The sequence below is a fragment of the Ochlerotatus camptorhynchus genome, unplaced genomic scaffold (assembly GCF_037179485.1).
Source record: "Ochlerotatus camptorhynchus isolate MF236.1 unplaced genomic scaffold, CSIRO-AGI_Acam_v1.1 ptg000176l, whole genome shotgun sequence".
NCBI lineage: Eukaryota > Metazoa > Arthropoda > Insecta > Diptera > Culicidae > Ochlerotatus > Ochlerotatus camptorhynchus.
Genome location: NW_027040666.1, coordinates 1,436,018 through 1,455,260, shown reverse-complemented (window position 1 = coordinate 1,455,260; position 19,243 = coordinate 1,436,018). Strand labels below are relative to the sequence as shown.

The 19,243-nt window shown below is 38.1% G+C and overlaps 1 protein-coding gene across 5 annotated transcripts in view; it reads left to right on the top strand.

Moving 5' to 3' along the window:
- The window catches only part of Sema1a (semaphorin 1a), a 464,598-nt gene extending 445,968 nt beyond the window's left edge, over window positions 1-18,630 (top strand). For 2 of the 5 annotated variants that reach the window (XR_010517657.1, XR_010517655.1), the window contains 3 exons: window positions 8,149-8,211; window positions 17,666-17,748; window positions 18,482-18,561. Coding sequence is in view for 1 of the 5 variants with exons in the window: in XM_065222649.1 (XP_065078721.1) it covers window positions 11,678-11,680; window positions 17,679-17,748; window positions 18,482-18,630 (222 nt within the window). In the remaining 4 variants the exon portion in view is untranslated. Of the gene's footprint in view, window positions 1-8,148; window positions 8,212-11,677; window positions 11,681-17,665; window positions 17,749-18,481 lie in introns of all 5 variants that reach the window. The other 3 variants (XR_010517654.1, XR_010517656.1, XM_065222649.1) reach the window with 2 other exon arrangements.
- Window positions 18,631-19,243: the final 613 nt, after the last annotated feature.

Genomic DNA, 19,243 nt, shown 5'->3' with positions numbered 1-19,243 from the left:
TTTCAATTTCATGAATCTTTCGTTTCAGTTGACGTTAAAACATGGCTAATTCAATAATAGAAATTCAAAAGATGTTTAACCTTAATTCAAATGTTCAGTTTTGCTTTTATTCAAACATGATGAAAACGTTTTACTTGCTTAGGGGCGTCAGATAGCCTAGTCGGAGGGGGTGGGCACGATTCCCGCTCTAGTCGAAGAAATCTCGGTTGACATAGAAAGCTCTCAATTAATTACATGGACGAGCAGTTTCGGGACGATCCTGTACCAGAGATTCAAAAAAAAAAGAGACCTTATTTCCTTCCCACCGGAATGTTCGAGTGGTAGGAAACGTCATTTTTAACTGCTTGAATGATTTGATCCATTAATAAGTAACTGTGGAAGTACTCAACGGATCATATCGTTCGAGTAGTTTAAAATGACGTTTCCTACCACTCGAACTTTACCGTGGAATAATATTTTTATATTTTTCCATCTAGAACCTCGATAAAATAGGGTCTTATTTATGCTAAGCTTGAAAGGTCTGGAATTGAATACATCATTTTCATAAAATCGCTGGTAGAAGGTCGTCTGCTGTACCATAAGATTAATTCAGAGCAGGTGAAAGCTCGTCTAAGAGTGTCAAAGCAAGGTAGAGGACATTTACGCACTGTCGCTCGAACCACTAGTTCATGCCCATGTATATAAAATAATCTAGGTTCTCTAAATCGTGCTAGAATTCGTATCACTAGGTACTAGGTCAATCTGAACTTATGAAATGTTCTGAGCAACAACAGATATGGATTATTCCGTGCCAGTCTCCGAGGCAAGTTAAATTTACCTCTTCCGATTAAAGTCCAAATTTTAAAAATCTAAATATTTGTGCCGATCAGTACACCTCTCAGTCCAAGTAAGCATTTTCTGTTTTTCGAAATTTTTGAGTAAGCACTACTTTCCTTTAGTAATATCTCCCAGAAATAATTAAGCTACATGTAGCATCTGGTACTGTTTTCAAAAGAAAGTTTGTCAGGAAATCTAAACCTGAAATAATTATTTTTGTACAGTGTTGCAGTGTTGAAAACAAAGCAAAAAGTAATATACGTATTTCCTGAGTTATTGCATTTTGAATAAACAAAAGTCAGAAATCTTGAATTCGTTCTCATTTATTGTTTTAATTGTTGTGTGATGTAAAAAAAAACATGAAATATAATTCGAAGATAAGTTTTTGTTGCAGTGTTGCCATATTTAAATTTAATTTTACGACTGAAAACTTAAGACATATTTGTTTTAATTGGGTGCAACTAATTATTTAAAATTGGAAATCGATACCCTGTGTAGGAATTATGTTCAATTTGTTACTCACGGTTCACGTCAAATGTAATCTCATTATTTATTTGGAGAGGTCGTTGAACTCTGCTCAACGTAACATGTATTGCGAATTTCGTTATTTGTTTTGTTGGATCATATTGTTGGAAGGAGACGCTCTTATTCCTGCGAGTTTCGCGTAAGTGTCTCTGCTTACGTGCCCGTCCAACCCCGTTTGGCCCTTCATACAGCAGTATGATGAATTCAGAATGATGACGAAATTTGATCTTGCTGTTGAGTGGAGCCGCATGCTAGCCAAGACCCAAGCTTGAATGGTGGCTTCTTACAAACATACGTACATACAGGTCGTTGAACTAAAGGATTATTGATTATAAGAGATAATATTACAGAAATCGATTTCAAACGGTTTTTTTTATTATCTATTTTCCTGAATTTATGGCTTCTGCAAAAATGTCATTGGATGAATTCATCAGATTTTAAATATTCTTCTTCTTCTTTTCTTCGCATTTCAAGCTTTTTGTTTATCGCATATAAGCTTATTGCGTGCTTTCAAACTTAGTGTTCTAGATGCATTTCCACAGTTATTAATTGAGAGCTTTCGATGCCTGCATCATTTTTGCATCAGTGTCCCAGGGAAGTCGAGAAATGTTCCAATCCGTAAAAATTCCTAGACCGAACCGGGAATTGAACCCAGCCACCTCTAGCATGGTATTCATTTGTAGCTGCGCCTTTATCGATTGAGCTAAGCTCGATTTGCAGTCTTCGACTAAGGTGTTCTGCGTAGTATTCCCAATCTATTTCCAAGATTTGGTTAAATTTGAGCAATATTTAAAATTTTGGTAAGAAAATGAATAGGTTCGGTTCGTTTCTTATACATTTTCCGATAAACAATTTAAAATTCTTCCGCAGATCCAGATCAAATACATCATCGAAATCAATACACATAGGAGAGCAGCACTGGCGTGCACAGGGTGGGGCAAGGTGGGGCAATCGCTCCCCTTTTTAAGATAATAAGATATTTTCTTCCACATTTACAAAATTATGATATAAAATTACTTGAATTCTTGATAACTTGATTTGAAGGTAACTTCATTTCATAAAATAAGGGCACTGAAAACCTTTTATTGCGTCCTTTCCTTTGAGATGGTGCCTGAAAATTGCACCACAAAGGTGCATGAAGGGACAAACTTCAATGACATTTTTTGGTCGAAAAATTGCACCACAGTGGTGCATACCAAAAATGTCTGGTGTAATTTTTTTTTTCAAGCTGGTTCATGGATGGTTAAAAGAAGAGGGCAAATTTAAGGTTGAAAAAAATTCACCGTCGTGATGGTAAATCAAAGAAATAGCTTTTTATTGAATATTTCTGGTGTAAAAATATCATCAAGGTGGTGGAGGGACTAATCAAAATGAAAATTGGAAAAATTGAATCACGCCAAAAATTTGGAGGAGCACATTTAACTGAAAATTTCTGGTGGAAAGTTCGCTACACTGTGGTGAATGTAGAAGCAAGGTTCATTCAATTTTCTGGTGCATAATTTGCATCGTTTTGATGAATGCAAGCTTCATTGAAAATTTATGGTGGAAAATTTGCAGCATTCTGGTGCATGAAGAGGCAAAGCCTGAAAATTTCACCACAAAGGTGCATGGTGAAACAAACCCAAGTAACCAACAAGCCCGTTAATCGCCCTTTTTGCTATACAAGGCTGCTATACGACTGATATAAAGTTCGGAAACCCTATATTTACCTTATATCACAAAAAGGGCAATTATCGGGTATTTAGCGGGCTTGGTGGTTATTTGGGAACTTCACTGACAATTTTTGGTGCTCCTTAATAGTGAATGGAGGAAGATGCTTTATTGAAAATTTCTGGTGCAAAATTTGCATAGCTCTGATTAATGAAATGAACAGAAAAAATCTGGTGGAAAACTTACAGTGGTCTGGTAAATGAAGGCACAAGCTTTATTTAAAATTAAGCTGCATTCAAAATTTCTGGTGGAAAATCTGCTCCGTTCTGGTGAACGGATGAGCAAGCTTTTGGGAAAATTTTTGGTCTTAAATTTGCATCATTCTGCTGAATAGCGAAACAAACTTTAATAACAATTTCTGGTGTAAAATTTGCACCATTCTGATAATTGGAGGGAAGCTGCTTTACTGAAAATTAATGATGAAAAATCTGAAAACAGAGGCAAGCTTTATTTGGTGGAAAACCTGCACCATTCTGATGATAGGAGAAGCAAGCCATATTGAAAATGTCTGGTGGAAAATGGAAAAAGGAAATCTGCACCAATCAGAAGATTGGAGAAGCAAATTTTTTGCACATTACGGTGGACAATTTGCATCGTTCTTCAATTGAAATTTTCAGGTGTAAAATTTTCTGGGGGCAAGTTTGTATTGAAAATTTCTGGTGTAAGATTTGCAACAATCTGCTGCATGGAGAGGCAAGCTGAATTGAAAATTCCTGATGTAAAAATTGCACAGTCCTGGTGCATGGAACAAGCTTTATTGAACATTTCTGGTAGAGAGACTACAACGTTTTGGTGAATGACAACTTAAACTTGACTTCCGAGAAGGACCTCAAGGGTATTGAATTCTGAGAACAGTTCTAAAAGAAAAGATTTCTGGGGATGATTCCATGAAAATTCTGCAATTAATTTCTAGTGAATCATGCAGATTATTTCGAAAGGAATACCGAGAGAATCAAATTTTGAAGGAAATTGCAAAGGGATGTTGAGAAAAAATTCAAGGGAATTCCGAGGATAATTTCAAGCTCATTCTGGGAAGAATTTCTGGAGAATGCAGAGGGAAATTTCAGTTCCAATGTATTCTGAGAAGAAAAAAGTTCTAAAATATTCCGAGAAGAACCTCGAGGATATTGAATTCTTATGACAGTTCTAAAATATTTCTGGGGAGAATTCAAAGCAAATTCTGTGGCGTTTAGGATATTACGTCCTTCAGCAAAGATGTTCAGGAATACAAGATCCCAATTTTTGTATGAATAGTTTTAACTTAAAGTGTACTAAATTTACTTTGCAAAACATTTCAAATAATAAAAAAAAACATTGAAACATCGCTAAGATATGGCAATTTGAATTTGGGGCCTAATTAACTCCAAGGTACAGAAAATGTAAGTTTTTCAAGAAAATTGATGCAAGATTTAATTTTTCAAGTATTTAGAATCAGATTTTGACTTGTATTACAGACTTCAGGAAATAGTTACACCAAATCATTTTATATTTAAAATTAAATAAAAAAAAGTACAGTATGGAAACATAATATCACAACGATGAAATGTTCTTTAAAACTTGGGGTTTAGAAGCAAAAAAAACATTCACAATAGGGGAAATGGCTCTAATGTTGGCCTATAGATCTAAGATTGAGCCCATCGCTGAAAATCTGCTATTCATCAATTTTATCAAGATGAACGCGTCATTGGAACGGTACTAATGGATATTTTTGGTCGCTATTGAAAATTTAGTCACTCAAGCGCAGCGCTACTATATCTGTCGCAAAGTTGCCAGTCTTCTTGATATGGTGTCTTCGATTTTAGTTAAATCCGTTCACGACGAGAAAAGTTACAAAGGTTTTGTTTTTGACCATCTTAGAAAATTTTAAGTATGTACTGTTAAATGATAACAACGTTACGATACCAAAAACTGTGCTCTGTTGTATCAAGTTGGTATGATAATCAGAATAGGTTCTCAAGTACTTCTTAAAATTAAACGTGGTAAAATTCATTCACTCGCGAGCACCACTGAATCAAAATAGTCATCCTCACCTACACACAGATTTCTGAGCGAGTGTAAATTCTTCCAACCAAGTGACTCAGCAGCTAGTCTCGGAACTGACAGCAGTAGTAGGAATTAAGGATACACTGAATGGCTGCCGAACAATTTTCTCTACTGAGGGAGAATCCGACGCGGAAACCGAACGCTAACGATTTAAATAGACGAGTGAGATAGTTTTTGGCTCAGGGATTTAAATCACTCGAATGCAAAAAAAAACTAATGGGTAAGGAATCATCCACACTGCTACTTTTGAATGAGCTACAAACAGAAACTTCTTTTAGTATCTTTTAAGAAGCTTCTATTAGAATCGTCTAAGCTTTTTTTTGGAATCTTCATTTAGAAGCTTATTCTAAAGGGTGATACGGTCAAAATTTGGTCAATGGAAAACGCGTGTAAATCGGTGAAATCGTTTATTTAAAAAATCAAATTAAATTTCTTTTTCAAGTTCAATTAGTATAAAATTCAGGAAAAATATTCAGTTAGGCTTCCGCTTTTCCAAATCCGAATTGCCGGGCCTTACGCTTGACCCCTGCCATCAGATTTTGTACAGCCACCTTGTCCACCTTCTTCGCCGCAGAAAGCCAGTTTGCCTTGAACTGCTGCTCGCCCTTAGCAGTTTTTTTGGTCTTCTTTAGGTTCCGCTTGACAATAGCCCAGTATTTCTCAATTGGGCGGAGCTCTGGCGTGTTGGGAGGGTTCTTGTCCTTGGGAACCACCTGCACGTTGTTGGCGGCGTACCACTCCATGGCCTTTTTACCGTAATGGCAAGATGCCAAATCCGGCCAAAACAGTACGGAACAACCGTGTTTCTTCAGGAAAGGCAGCAGACGTTTATTCAAACACTCTTTCACGTAAATTTCTTGGTTGACAGTCCCGGAAGCTATGAAAATGCTGCTTTTCAAGCCACAGGTACAGATGGCTTGCCAAACCAGATATTTCTTTGCGAACTTTGACAGTTTCATGTGCTTGAAAACATCTGCTACCTTTCCCCTTCCTTTTGCCGTATAAAACTCCTGTCCCGGAAGCTGCTTGTAGTTGGCTTTGACGTAGGTTTCGTCGTCCATTACCACGCAGTCAAACTTCGTCAGCATCGTCGTGTACAGCCTCCGGGATCGCGCTTTGGCCGTCGTATTTTGTTTATCATCGCGATTTGGAGTCACTACCTTCTTGTAAGTCGATAGTCCGGCTCGTTTTTTGGCTCGATGCACGGTTGTAGACGATACACCCAGCTTATTTGCGGCATCTCGGAGAGAGAGGTTAGGGTTTCGCTTGAAACTACCGGCAACTCTCTTTGTCGTCTCAGCGGCTTCCGGTTTTCGATTTCCCCCCGATCCAGACTTCCTGGCTGTCGACAAACGTTCCCCAAACACTTTAATTACATTTGTAACGGTTGATTTGGCAACTTTTAGCGATTTTGCCAACTTTGCGTGCGAGTAGCTCGGATTTTCGCGATGCGCGAGCAAAATTTTGATACGCTGCTCTTCTTGCTTGGACGGCATTTTGACAACTGAAGAGTGAATTCCAAAATCAAAATAGGAGCAACATTCTACACACACACACCTTCAAAATGAGGGGTGTTCAGGTTTTTTAAATGCAAAATTGAAAGAAATACGTCAAGTTGATATTGACCAAATTTTGACCGTATAACCCTTTAAACACTTGCTCGTCGCTTTGCACCTCTGACACGGACAGGACAGTAAATCTGAGTACACACTTAGAAAAAATCATGTAAATTTAGGTGCTCTGAGAGTGACATATACAAGCGTTGACATAAATTTTAGTCATAACAGACGCGAGCTATATCAATCAAACGTACTCGTAGCACTTAATTTTACATGAAATGTTTGTTTACGCCTCATCTTTTATGTCAAAGACGGATTCCGTCATGTGTAAAATTAGTTATTTCTAAGTGTGTAGCTACTCAGTACAGTAGCATTTTTCCTAGGTTTAAGGAGCATTTCATCGTTTTAATATAACTAAAACCATTTTCTCATATATAATTCGAAAGAGCCATGAATAATGTGTCTTGATACTGATTTCCGGGAGTGTATCGATAAAGAATAATATTTTTTTAATTAAATTTTAGCTTTAAAATAAAATGTAACTTTCTAATCTCGATGATGAAGAGCAATCGAGTTATAATTTTTACAAAGAGGAAATTTAATTTACGATACACGGAACTGTACCTACTGGCTCCGTTATTTTTAACAATCCCGTTGTCGTTAACCTATAGAGAATGGAATCCGTACTGTCATACTGCGATGCACAATAATTTTATAATTTTCAACAAATGAGGAAAAACGCATAAAACTTGCACAAAATTTAATAATATCACATGTTTCGTTTGCTACCGTTGCGCTTCAAAATTGTACACGTTCAGTTCCATTCGCATCTGTTGTTGTGGCATAATTCCGCTTGCTAAATGTACTTATTCAAAATACCGTGTCATCGTTTTCCATCCGCAAAGAAAAACACATTCCAGTTAAATCCGAATGAAATCATGTTGCTGCTAACCCAATTCCCTGCACGGGAGAAGAGAGCGAGAAATGCGAAACTTTTCCAACCCGACTTTTGGTTCATTCAGTTCAATAATTTGTTTATTTTTTCGGTTTACCTGCCGTGCTAATTTGGATTGTTACGCTTGGCTTGCGTTTGGTTTTCGCAAACAGGATACCTAACCACTAATAATGATTGCGCTTCGAATCAGTACAGGTTTGCATAAACCATTTGCCAGTGTCGATAAATCCAATGACCGCTATAACCAAATTCGCACCATCCATCCTTGTTGTTAAAGATCCTTCACCAGAACCACCTTCGACTTGTCTAGGGGCTGCTTATAAATCGCTCAATTCACATTAGAAGCTGCAATGGTTTAGAAGATATGCTTCGCTTGATTCATAATCAGCCCTTATATCCTACATTTCCTTTTCTCAGCATAGGTGACATTGTCTATGTATCCTCAAACGACAGAAATATGTTCGATTATCGAACTCTACAACAAACGAACAAATGAACCATCCATATAAATATTATGCATCCTTACTTTCTATTCCACAGGTGTATCTCTGAGACGGGAACGGGGCGGCTGAGACCAGCCAGGGACTGATTAATCAAAATATGGTAAATTTATTTAATATAGAATTATAGAGTTAAAACTGTTTTTTTTTTTTTTTTTTTTTTTTTTGACTAACACGATAGTTCGCTCAAGTGATTTTGCTTATATTTACGTAATCCTTGAGAATGCGTATACAGAGATTATGCTCACTGCAAAATAGCATTAATTTTATATTTATTGTTTACCTTCCCTACCCTTAAATAAACTTCCATTGACATAGCCGTAGCTTGGGCAGGGGAGATAAACAGGACCCCCCCCCCCCCCAGTAAATTATCTAAATATATATATTTTTTTAAAGTATGTTCGAGAACCTTGAATTTGTTTTAAGCTCCATGATCGTTAAAAAAAATCGAAGACACTATGTATTTATATAATGTTTTGAAATGTCGAAACTTCTCTAAATGAGCTATTCATAAACTACGTAGACCGCTTTTTGAGAGGTTAAAGAACCCCTTCTCCTACCTCAGCGTAGACAATCGACAAGCATTTTTTTTAAGTTGTATGGATCGTATACACTTGCCAACAAACACCCCCTCTAAAGTGACAACGTAGTTTATGAACAGCCCCAAAGTTGCAGGATTTGAATTTTATTTCTAAATTTAAATTATCAACACAAATGTGTATACCACTAAGCTTGAATATGGTTGTTTTAGAAAGAAAACGCAAAGAAACGAAGAAAATATTCAAATATCTTCAAGATTCTGCAATTCACAACAATTTTAAAGATCTAAAGTTTGGATTTTTTCGTTTAGATCCTAAATGTTTTTTTTACATTTCAGACTAATTTCAGAGTTTTATTTTGGACCAAATTTATGCCACATTTGGACCAGGCACAATGAAATAGATCAGGCCCACATAGACCAAACTGTGTGCATATTCTTGTACTTCTTTTAACTTGAGGGATCGTATTCTCCGAGCACTTCCACAGTTGATGATTGAGAGCTTTCTAAGCCTGTACCATTTTTGAATTAGTATTACCATAGAGGTAACTCTAAGACTAGAAGGTCCCGAAATAACGTGCTCAACTTTTTGGTTCAGCTCTGGTACCATAGAGGTAATTCTAAGACAAGTAGGTCCCGAAGAAACGTGCTCAACTTTTTGGCTCACCTCTGGTACTATCTTCGGTCCCAAGCTTGTCGAATCACCCCTCGAAACATAGGAAAAACCAATAACCCCTCATTTTATCTGTCAAACTTTCATAGCGAATCAAAACAAACATTGCATAGTACTAGAATTTCGACTAGAATAGGGTACGTTAATCGTTTGCTTGGGACCAATAGGCTACTAAAGTGGTGAGCCAATTTAAAATCGTTAGTTTCGTATTGATTGTTGCTGGTACTCTCTTCGGTCCCAAGCTAATCGAATCACCCCTCGAAACATGGGAAAATCCACGAACCCCTCATTTTAACTGTCAAGCGAATCAAAACAAACATTGTGTAGTAGTAGAATTTCGACTAGAATGGGGTACGTTAATCGTTTGCTTGGAACCAAAAGGCTAGTCAAGTAGTGAGCCAATTTAAAATCGTTAGTTTCGTATTGATTGTAGGTATTACTGTGTGGCGAGTACAATCTGGACCGGGAATACAACCAACAATCAATACGAAACTAACGATTTTAAATTGGCTCACTACTTGACTATTCTATTGGTCCCAAGCAAACGATTAACGTATCCCATTCTAGTCGAAATTCTAGTACTACACTATGTTTGTTTTGATTCGCTATGAAAGTTTGACAGATAAAATGAGGGGTTATTGGATTTTCCTATGTTTCGAGGGGTGAATCGAATAGCTTGGGACCGAAGAGAGTACCAGAGCTGAGCCAAAAAGTTGAGCACGTTTCTTCGGGACCTGCTGGTCTTACAGTTACCTCTGTGATACAACCCAGCCGCCTCCAGTATGGTCTTGCTTTATAGCTGCCTCTTTATTGGCTGAGCTAAGAGAGGCCCTTAGCTATGTGCCTATTTTTGTTCGATGCATCTCAAATTTCAAAACAAACCTGTGTGGTGTTAACCTGGAAGATGATATTCAAATGTCCAGGGGCCTCATATATTCGTATAGCCAAGCGAGTAAAGGCACGGTCGAGGAAATTATTCGGGTTAGAAATTATCTCGACTTCCATGGACATAGAGTATCATTGCTTGCCACACAATATACAAATTCATGCATTGGTTGGCATATAAAGGTCTCAATTAATAACTGTGAGCGTGATCTTAGTTGAGAGAGCTGGCAAAACAGATCACTACAAAAGCGTAAAAAGCCTAGAAGAAGAAGGGAAGTTCTGATGATTTATCCAGAGTCCAATTTCAAATCGAAGATGGTGAATACCTACAAAGAGGGCGGACCTCAATCCAAGATGGCGACTTCTAGCTTGTGACAATGCTTCATGAATCCTGTAATATTAGCATCTACGAAACGGGCTCGGTGAGAAGAAGTCTATCCAGTCGGTACTATTTTGGAATCCAAGATAGCGGACCTTAATCCAAGATGGCAACTTACGGTTTGTGAAAATGCCTCTACAATATGGGTTCTAAGGTGGGTCAAGTTTGTATGGCGGATCACAACTCCCTCGCACGAGCTATTTCAATTTTTAAGACCCCGCACCTTTTCTAAATTTGAACGAATTTGGTTATGATCCGGATTTGCGGGTAAACTTGACAGTTTAGATGGAAAAAAATATATATGAGAAACGGAACGAAACTATTCAGTTGCTTGTAAAAAAACCAAAAACTACTCAAAATATGCTGAACAACTTGTAACCTTGTGTTTTTGAGATCCAAGATGGTGGGCCATCCAATTTTAAATCCAAGATGACGGTCCTCAATCCAACATGGTAATTTCGGATTGTGAGAATGCACCGGAAACTCTGCAATATGGATATCTACGGAACGCAGTGGCGCAGTGTAGGGAGGGGGTTTAGATTTTGGAGATCTCTCTCTAACGCGATATTCACCCCAGTTCTATGGAAATGCAGACTACTATAAACACATTTGCCATACAAATTTGAAATATTTACCACCGTAGTTCGATATTCCTCCAAAACCCGATGATACCTACAATTACTGGAGCTCAGTCGGTAAATGCGTAGCTACAAAGCATGCTGGAGGTGGCTGGCGATTCCCGGACCGGTCTAGTAATTTTTCAGGTTGGAAAATTTCCCTGGGATTTTTTAAGTATGATTGTATGTAATTGCTACACAATTATTCTAATGCAAAAATGGCACAGGCATCGAAAGCTCTCAATTAATAACTGTGGACGTGCATCACTAAGTTGAAAGCACGCAATAAGCTAATATGAGGTAAGCAATAAGCTTTAAATGCGAAAAAGAAGACGATGAATAAGAAAAAAAACCTTAAATTTTTGTACAAAATTTAAGTCAAGGCTTAATTCTGTCGCTCAATTCTATTGCCAAAAAAAATTCTGTAATGCTGGGTTTATACCCCGTACAGACTATGGCTTATATCATGTAATATAGGCTGTCTTGCAATGAGCACTCATACATCTAGTTTTCACTGGAAATCCTATGTATGAGTGCTCATTGCAAGACAGCCTATATTACATGATATAAGCCATAGTCTGTACGGGATATAAACCCAGCTTTACATAATGAATTCAATTGACTTGAACGCGAATTAAACGTGTAAACTATTCCATTCAACTGACTTGAATTGAAAAAAGTTGGACCAGGTTCAACTTTTCAAGCCAATTGAATTCAAGTGAGTTGATCAATTGACTTGAATCATCTAAACCCAGCTTAATAGTTTCCTAATACAGGGAATTTTTTCTCCCAATGTTCGGTTTTTTCCAATTTTCTTTAGAAGTTTCTTCTAACTACCTCCGGAAGTTTTTTTTTTTTTATTTGCTTTTAAAGATGCCTCTGACTTCTCCTGGAAGTTGTTGTCGTACATCTCCTGGAAGTTTCTTCTGACTTCAAAACTGACTATTTCAGAAAGTTTTTTTCTGACTTTTCCCAGGAAGGCTGTTCCTATTTTCCCAGGAAGTTTCTTCCATCTATCCGCGGAAGCTTGTTCCAATTTTATTAGAATGTTTCTGACGACTTCCATCGAAAGATTCCTGGAGGTTTCTTCCAACTTCTACTACATGTACTTATGCCTACTTCTGACATAATCTTTTTTCAGATATCCTCCGGAAATTTCTTCTGATTTTAACCGGAAGATTCTTACGATTTATCTTGTAAGCTCCTTCCAGCTTCCCCTAGGAGTCCTACTTACTTCTTCTTTGCCCCGAAAGCACTTTCACTTTTCGACAAATTATTTCAACGTGCTCCAAAAGCTTCTTAAAAAAAAGATTCCACTGAAAACATTTCTTGATTTATTGTGAGATCAAATTCCACATATTCTACTAATTCAACATATTTCCTGGGAATAGTTTGCTATGCGATATGTCCTATTTGTAGTGAAAAAGTATATTGAGATACCTTTTTTCACTGTTTTCTCTTAAGAAGCTTCTTTTAGAAGCATTATCTTTAGAATATTCTTTTAGGAGCTTATTTTAGACGATGGCGCGTCGCTCCGCTCCTCTGATTAAAAACTCAATGGCAGGACAGTAATTCTGAGTAGCTACGCAGTAAAAGAGCATTTGTCCAAGGTTTAAAGATCATTAATCGCTTTAATATTGCAAAAACCATTTTCACTTTTAAAAAACACACCACCATAGTCAGAAATCATGGCTGCAACACTTGCGTAATGGGCTTGAAATTTAAAATCGATGTCGAGCACCATTTTCAGATGGTAGATCTGCATCCAACATGGCAACTTCCGATTTGTGAAATTCATTTAAAAAACTGTAACGGTATCGAGCCGTAGATACCCGTATTGTAGGGTTTCCGAGGCATTTAACAATCCGCAAGTTGCCAGCTTAGATTGAGATCCACTACATTGGATCCCAAAATAGCACCGTTGGTCTTTTCTTCTAGTCGTTGAGCTCGTTCTGTAGGCATCCTGGCTGGAAAGCGCCTCAGCATGCTTGGCATGCACAGCTGTACACACCAATTGCTCATTTGTTAATAACTTTTCACTCAGTTGTTGAAATTTGTTTATATTTAATGTAATTGATAGATCAGGATCATAGTTTAGTATAGATATGCTAAGAGTAGGTAAATCTTAACATTTGAAGCAACGCCAATGAATTTTTATACTTAAAGTCCGAGATGTGCAGCGAGCATTTCAAACTTCATTTATACAACGCAAAAACAAATATAGTTTATTACTATAATTAAAATCTACTTTTTTACTTATACATAACAAGCTACTCTATTCTATCTGCTTCAAAAAAATGTATGCGAAGTTATTAGCAAATGAGCAGTTCGTGACCAAAACTGTGTATGCCAACCATGCGCCTCAGAACGTCAGAACGTTTGCAAAACACCTTTTTGCATGCATCGCACAACACTCGACAAAGAGAGCGTGGTTCTCCCATTTGCTTCGCACTCTCTTTTCCAAATAATCTTCAAGAAAGTGATCCATGCAACGGGTGTGTACCGCTCTTTGTGTGGATCGCTTTCTCGAAGATTAGTTGGAAAACAGTGTGGAAGCAAATAGGAGAGTGTGCAGTGCAGGGAGCGGCTTCCAAAGTCTCAAAAGTCCTTTGCAGTATTTCCCGCATAAACGCGAACCATAACTTGACCTTATGGTAGTCAGTAAGGTCAAAATATGTTTTTGTAATATTTGTCAACTTTATTTGGAATATATCAAGAATTGGTATTCATTATTTTGAGGCTACCTATTTGCGATATATTCCACATAAAGTGAGTAAAATTTTCGTGCTTTTCCAGGAAAAACTTATCGAATGTGAGGAAAATAGAGGTTTCACTCAGTATATTAGTATACTCCTGGACTGATTCAAACTTCCATGGATTTTCCTGGATTCTCACTTTTGAGTTGATCCACTTTTCCCGAGTTTGAGTCGACTCAACTTTTTTTTCCATACAAATTTTACTCAATTTCGTAAAAAGTGGAGCTACTCATAGCACTTGAGTCAGTCTCCGAGCTACTTTCGACTCCATAGTGCTCAAACGATTTTAAATCCTGATTAAAATCGGGTGCATCCAAAATTTGACCTCATTTGGAAAGAAACTGACTTGGCACAAACCATTTTAAGATTATATGGAATTTACCAAACTTGTTGATCATAGACTTCTAGCCTTTTTCCATACTGCTCTGACAAAAAATTCGATAGATTTTCTAATAGGAAATTTTCTCAGCTACAACTTTGCTCACAAGAGTATTCCAGGCAAACATTAAAAGAAATCTAGCGTTCAGAATCATAAGTGCCTAACTACGGTGATCGATTCTCTTGATCAATTTTCTCTTTTTTTAATAACTCGGCTGGATTAGAATTTCTCGATGTTGCTTTTGCTAACATTTCTCTACACTGTATTGTGATAATTTCGGAAAATCAGTTCACTGAACTGTGGTAATGCGAAGAGAAAATCGATGAAGATAATCGATCGTTGCAGTTAGGCCCTTATGATTCTGAACGCTGGAAATAGTTACTAATTAATTAAGAGATAGCTAATCTTATGGCATGATCAAGCAGCTACTTTGTGAGCAAAACTGAATTGTGTAGTGTGACATTGTTGTGCTCTATACCACGCGGAAGAAACACCAATGCTGCCTGCTGAGTAGTTGATAGAGCATGATCATAAGACATCACATGCTTTTCCCATATTAATTCCCATATAAACTTCAAATGGTTTGTGCACAGGCAGTTTTAAACTAAATGAGTTTAAATTTTGGGATTTGGAACTGTTTGAGCTCTATGGAATGAACGTTTGAAATGTTGCATCAGTCTAATATCTATACTGTTGGGCTACCTAGACATTTTCACAAATCATAAATCACCATCTTGGATTAAGGTCCGTCTTGGATCCCAAAACAACAAAGTATATTTGTTGTTATTTGTGACTTCTACTCGTCGAGTTAGTTCCGTAGATTTCTATATTATAGGGTTTCCGAGGCAATTTCACAAACCCGAAGTCACCATCTTGGATTGAGCTTTACAATCTTTGAAGGTATTCACCATATTGGATTAAAAAGTGAGCACTGTCCTGAAGTCACCGAGTTCCAGGAACTTATAGTCTACCATATCCATGGATATGTTGCCCTTCCCTTTCCTTCATGTGTTGTTAACGATGATGTTAAAGCGTTAACGTTAACGTTACAATCTAATCTGTTGTTTTAATTTGATAAACTAAATCCGAAATATACGCGATTGTCATTGTTTCATTACAAAATCAACCATGCATAAAGGGTGTCCACGATGAAATTGCCACACTATGAAATTGCTCTAACTTTTTAACCGTTGGGTAGAATTTAATGAAAATTTGGGTGGATTTAGTTCATAGTGCATTATTTACATCCTGCAAGTTTTAAAGTCCTGTGATCAAAACTCGCGGAAATGGAGTCGAACGAACAGCTCGTGCGTGATAAAATCTTGAGCATTCATCACGAGAACAAGGATCTCTCGCATCGTTCCATCGCTAAAACGTTGGGAATCGCGAATTCCACGGTGTCACGAGTGATTAAGCGGTTCGAGGAACGGTTGACCACCGATCGGAAGCCCAGAAGTAAAGGAAAAAGTATTCCGTACAACACCAAAAATCACAACCGCGTAGTTGGGGCCTTCAACCGAAATCCGAACGCCTCTGTTAGGGATGTGGCTAAGAAGCTGCACCTAAGCCGAAGTTTTGTCCAGAAGGCCAAAACTAAGGCTGGATTTCGAACGTTCAAGGTACAAAAGGCCCCTAATCGCGACGAGAAGCAGAACAAGTCCGCCAAAACCCGTGCCAGGAAGTTGTACCTCAACATGCTGACGAAAGTTGAATGCTGCATCATGGACGACGAAACATATGTGAAGGCCGACTTCAAACAGATCTCCGGCAACCTGTTTTTCACGGCCAAGGATAAGTTCAGCGTTCCGGAGCATGTCCGCACTCAGAAGATGTCCAAATTTGCGAAAAAATTCCTGGTTTGGCAAGCCATCTGCAAGTGCGGGAAGCGGAGTGCACCTTTCGTGACCCAGGACACGATGAACGGACAGGTGTACATAAAAGAGTGCCTCCAGAAGCGGCTGCTTCCTCTCCTGAAGGCCCACAACGTCCCAACAATCTTCTGGCCGGATTTGGCCTCATGCCACTACTCCAAGGACGTGCTGAAGTGGTATGCGGACAATAAAGTCAATTTCGTGCCGAAAATGTTCAACCCTCCCAACACTCCGGAGCTCCGCCCCATCGAGAAGTACTGGGCGATTATGAAGCAGCACCTTCTTAAACGACCTAAGGTAGTGAAGACAGTCGAGGAACTGAAGAAAGTATGGGTTTACATGCAAAAAACGGTTGATTCACAGGTTGTGCAGAATCTTATGGCCGGGGTTAAGGCCAAGGTGCGGGCATTTGCGTATGGACTGTAAATAAAATACGAGTAAAATGGTAAAATGAAGTTTAATAGTTATTTCTCAATCCCTGAAAATTTGATGGCAATCGGATGAAAACTCGAATTTTGCGAATCAATTTTGTGTGTGGCAATTTCATCGTGGACACCCTTTAAAAAAACAATACTCAGGGAATTCTGGAGAAAATACAAAAGGAGTTCTGACTAGAATTTCAAAGCAAGCTCTGAATAAAATTCCAGCGTCACTCGGAGAATAAGCTGATATAGAATAGAGTGAGGAAAAAGTTTGGTTAATGTTAGAAGGAATATCTGATGAGAATGCCAATGGAATTTAATTTGCAAGGCATTCTGAGTAAAATACCAAAGGATATTCCGAAAAGAATTTCAAGGAAATCGAGTTCAAAGAAACGCTCAAAAGGAATTATAATGAGTATTTGATGGGAATATGGAGTAAAATTTAAAGGAATCCTTTTGATTTTTATGGACTGCTTTTGAGCTTCAAAGAAAATTGTACAACGAATTGCTAGAGATAATTCATAGGCTGCTTTGTTGAAAATATAGGGTAGATGTACCAGTTATGGCTTTACGTTCCAATTATAGTGTGTTACAATTATGGCAAATGGGAATTCCATAGTTGGAACACACAATAATAGAAACAGACATCCATATCTGGTACACTTACCCTATATAGGAAATCCCGTTAGAATTCCAAAATTATGCAAGAGGAGGTTTGACAAGGAAATATTTGATAAAAATGAAGATAATTCAGCCATGGAAAAAAAAAAACGATAAATACGATTTATCCAAAAATCTAATTTTGAAACCGATTTCAACCAAAACAAAAATCCCCTCTATTACGAAACCTAGCTACGTACTTGGATGAAACACAAACACTGAAGTAATTCTACTAAAATTTAATTTCTTAATCAAAACGTAGCCAAATTAAACACAATCAGAACAATTTTAACATATGGAGTAGTTATATGATTTTTTCCCATATTTTTATGAAACACTCAATCACTTGTTGATAACGGAGAATAATTAAAAAATAGCATTTTTATATAGGTCCTTAATACCAACACTCGTAACAGAAGTCTCGGCCGAATGAAAAGGCAGCCGCCCCGGCATGGCATAGGTAAGGCAGTGTGCATTAGGGTGTTTCATTTTGAAAAAAGTGATGAATTTTTGATAGGCCACACTCCAGTTCGATTCATAGCCCCAAAATATGAACATGTGCAAAAAATGGTAAAGATTGATGAAGGTTTAGAGGTCGCGCCAATGATTTGGATTTTGTATGGAGATTTTGGTGAATTAGTATGGGAAATTATTGATTTTCGTTTACATTGCTCTAACTTTGGTTGTAGTTGTCCAAACGTTGAAAAAAAAAAATATGTGGTTGTCATGACAATGATCAACAAGCCTGTTGTTGTTGCGATGAAATTGGCGTTGTTGCCTTGTACATATTCATCTGTCAATTTACCCTATTTTGCCATTTTTTCACATTTTTATAATTCTTGATACGCTGCAAAACTGAGCGTAGCAACTGTAGGCTTTTTGTTTATTGCCATAGCAATAACATACTAAATTTTTTCGACATTTGGACAAGTAGAAGCAAAGTTATAGCGATATAAGCGATTTTTTAAATTCTTCCATAGTAATTCCCATACAAATTTCAAATCATTGGCGCGACCTCTAAACCTTCATCAATCTTTACCAATTTTTGCACAGGTTCATATTTTGGGGCTATGAATCGAACTGGAGGGTGGCCCATCAGAAATTCATCACTTTTTTCAGAATGAAGCACCCTAGTGTGCATGTTTAAAGCTCTTAAAAAAAGATTTAAATTTTAACCAACTACCCCGTTACAGTAACGCAACATCGTTCCGATAGTCCACAGAATTCCAGTTCCGGATCTTCCCCAGTCATGTCCAATAGTAGTTCTAGTCCGGCGCCTCCATCGAGCAGTCCTAGTCCACAAGAGAGCCCAAAAAACTGTAGTTATATTTATAGAGATTGATTATTAAATAAACCCCAGCCACCATTACCACCCCCTCATCATAGCAGAAGCAGAAGTAGCAGAGCCAGCGCCGCATTCAGCGGTGCATTCTATCATGATGGCAGCGAAGAGGCAGCAGCAGCGACAGCAATGGTCATGCTACGTAACAGAAACAGCCAAAACAGCAACAGTAGTGACACCAACAGAAAGCTGAATCGCCTTTCGACTTCGTCTTCACTTTCGATCATCACGCCACCCACCACACCAAAACGCCCAGTGGGTGGCCGTCTCAAGATGGCCCTCAGCCTATCGTTGGCGCATAATTTCAATCAGAAACTAGCCAATCTGAACGATAAATGGAACGATTTTAGTTTCATGTTGAAAAGCAACGCAGTCAAAGGAGCAACAAGAAACGATTCGTACCACTCGATCGAATCGGCCGTCACCTGTACGGCCGCAGATCTTGAGGCTGGCAATTTGAGCGGTGGTGGCGGAAGAATTGATGAAGAACTACACGACCGAAGAAGTAGGCATAGCAAGAAGGGAGATGGCGGTGGCAATAGTGGGTTATGGGACAGTGGCAGCAGCAGTAGGCCGAATCCATCTTATCATCGGCAACATCGGCACAAGACAA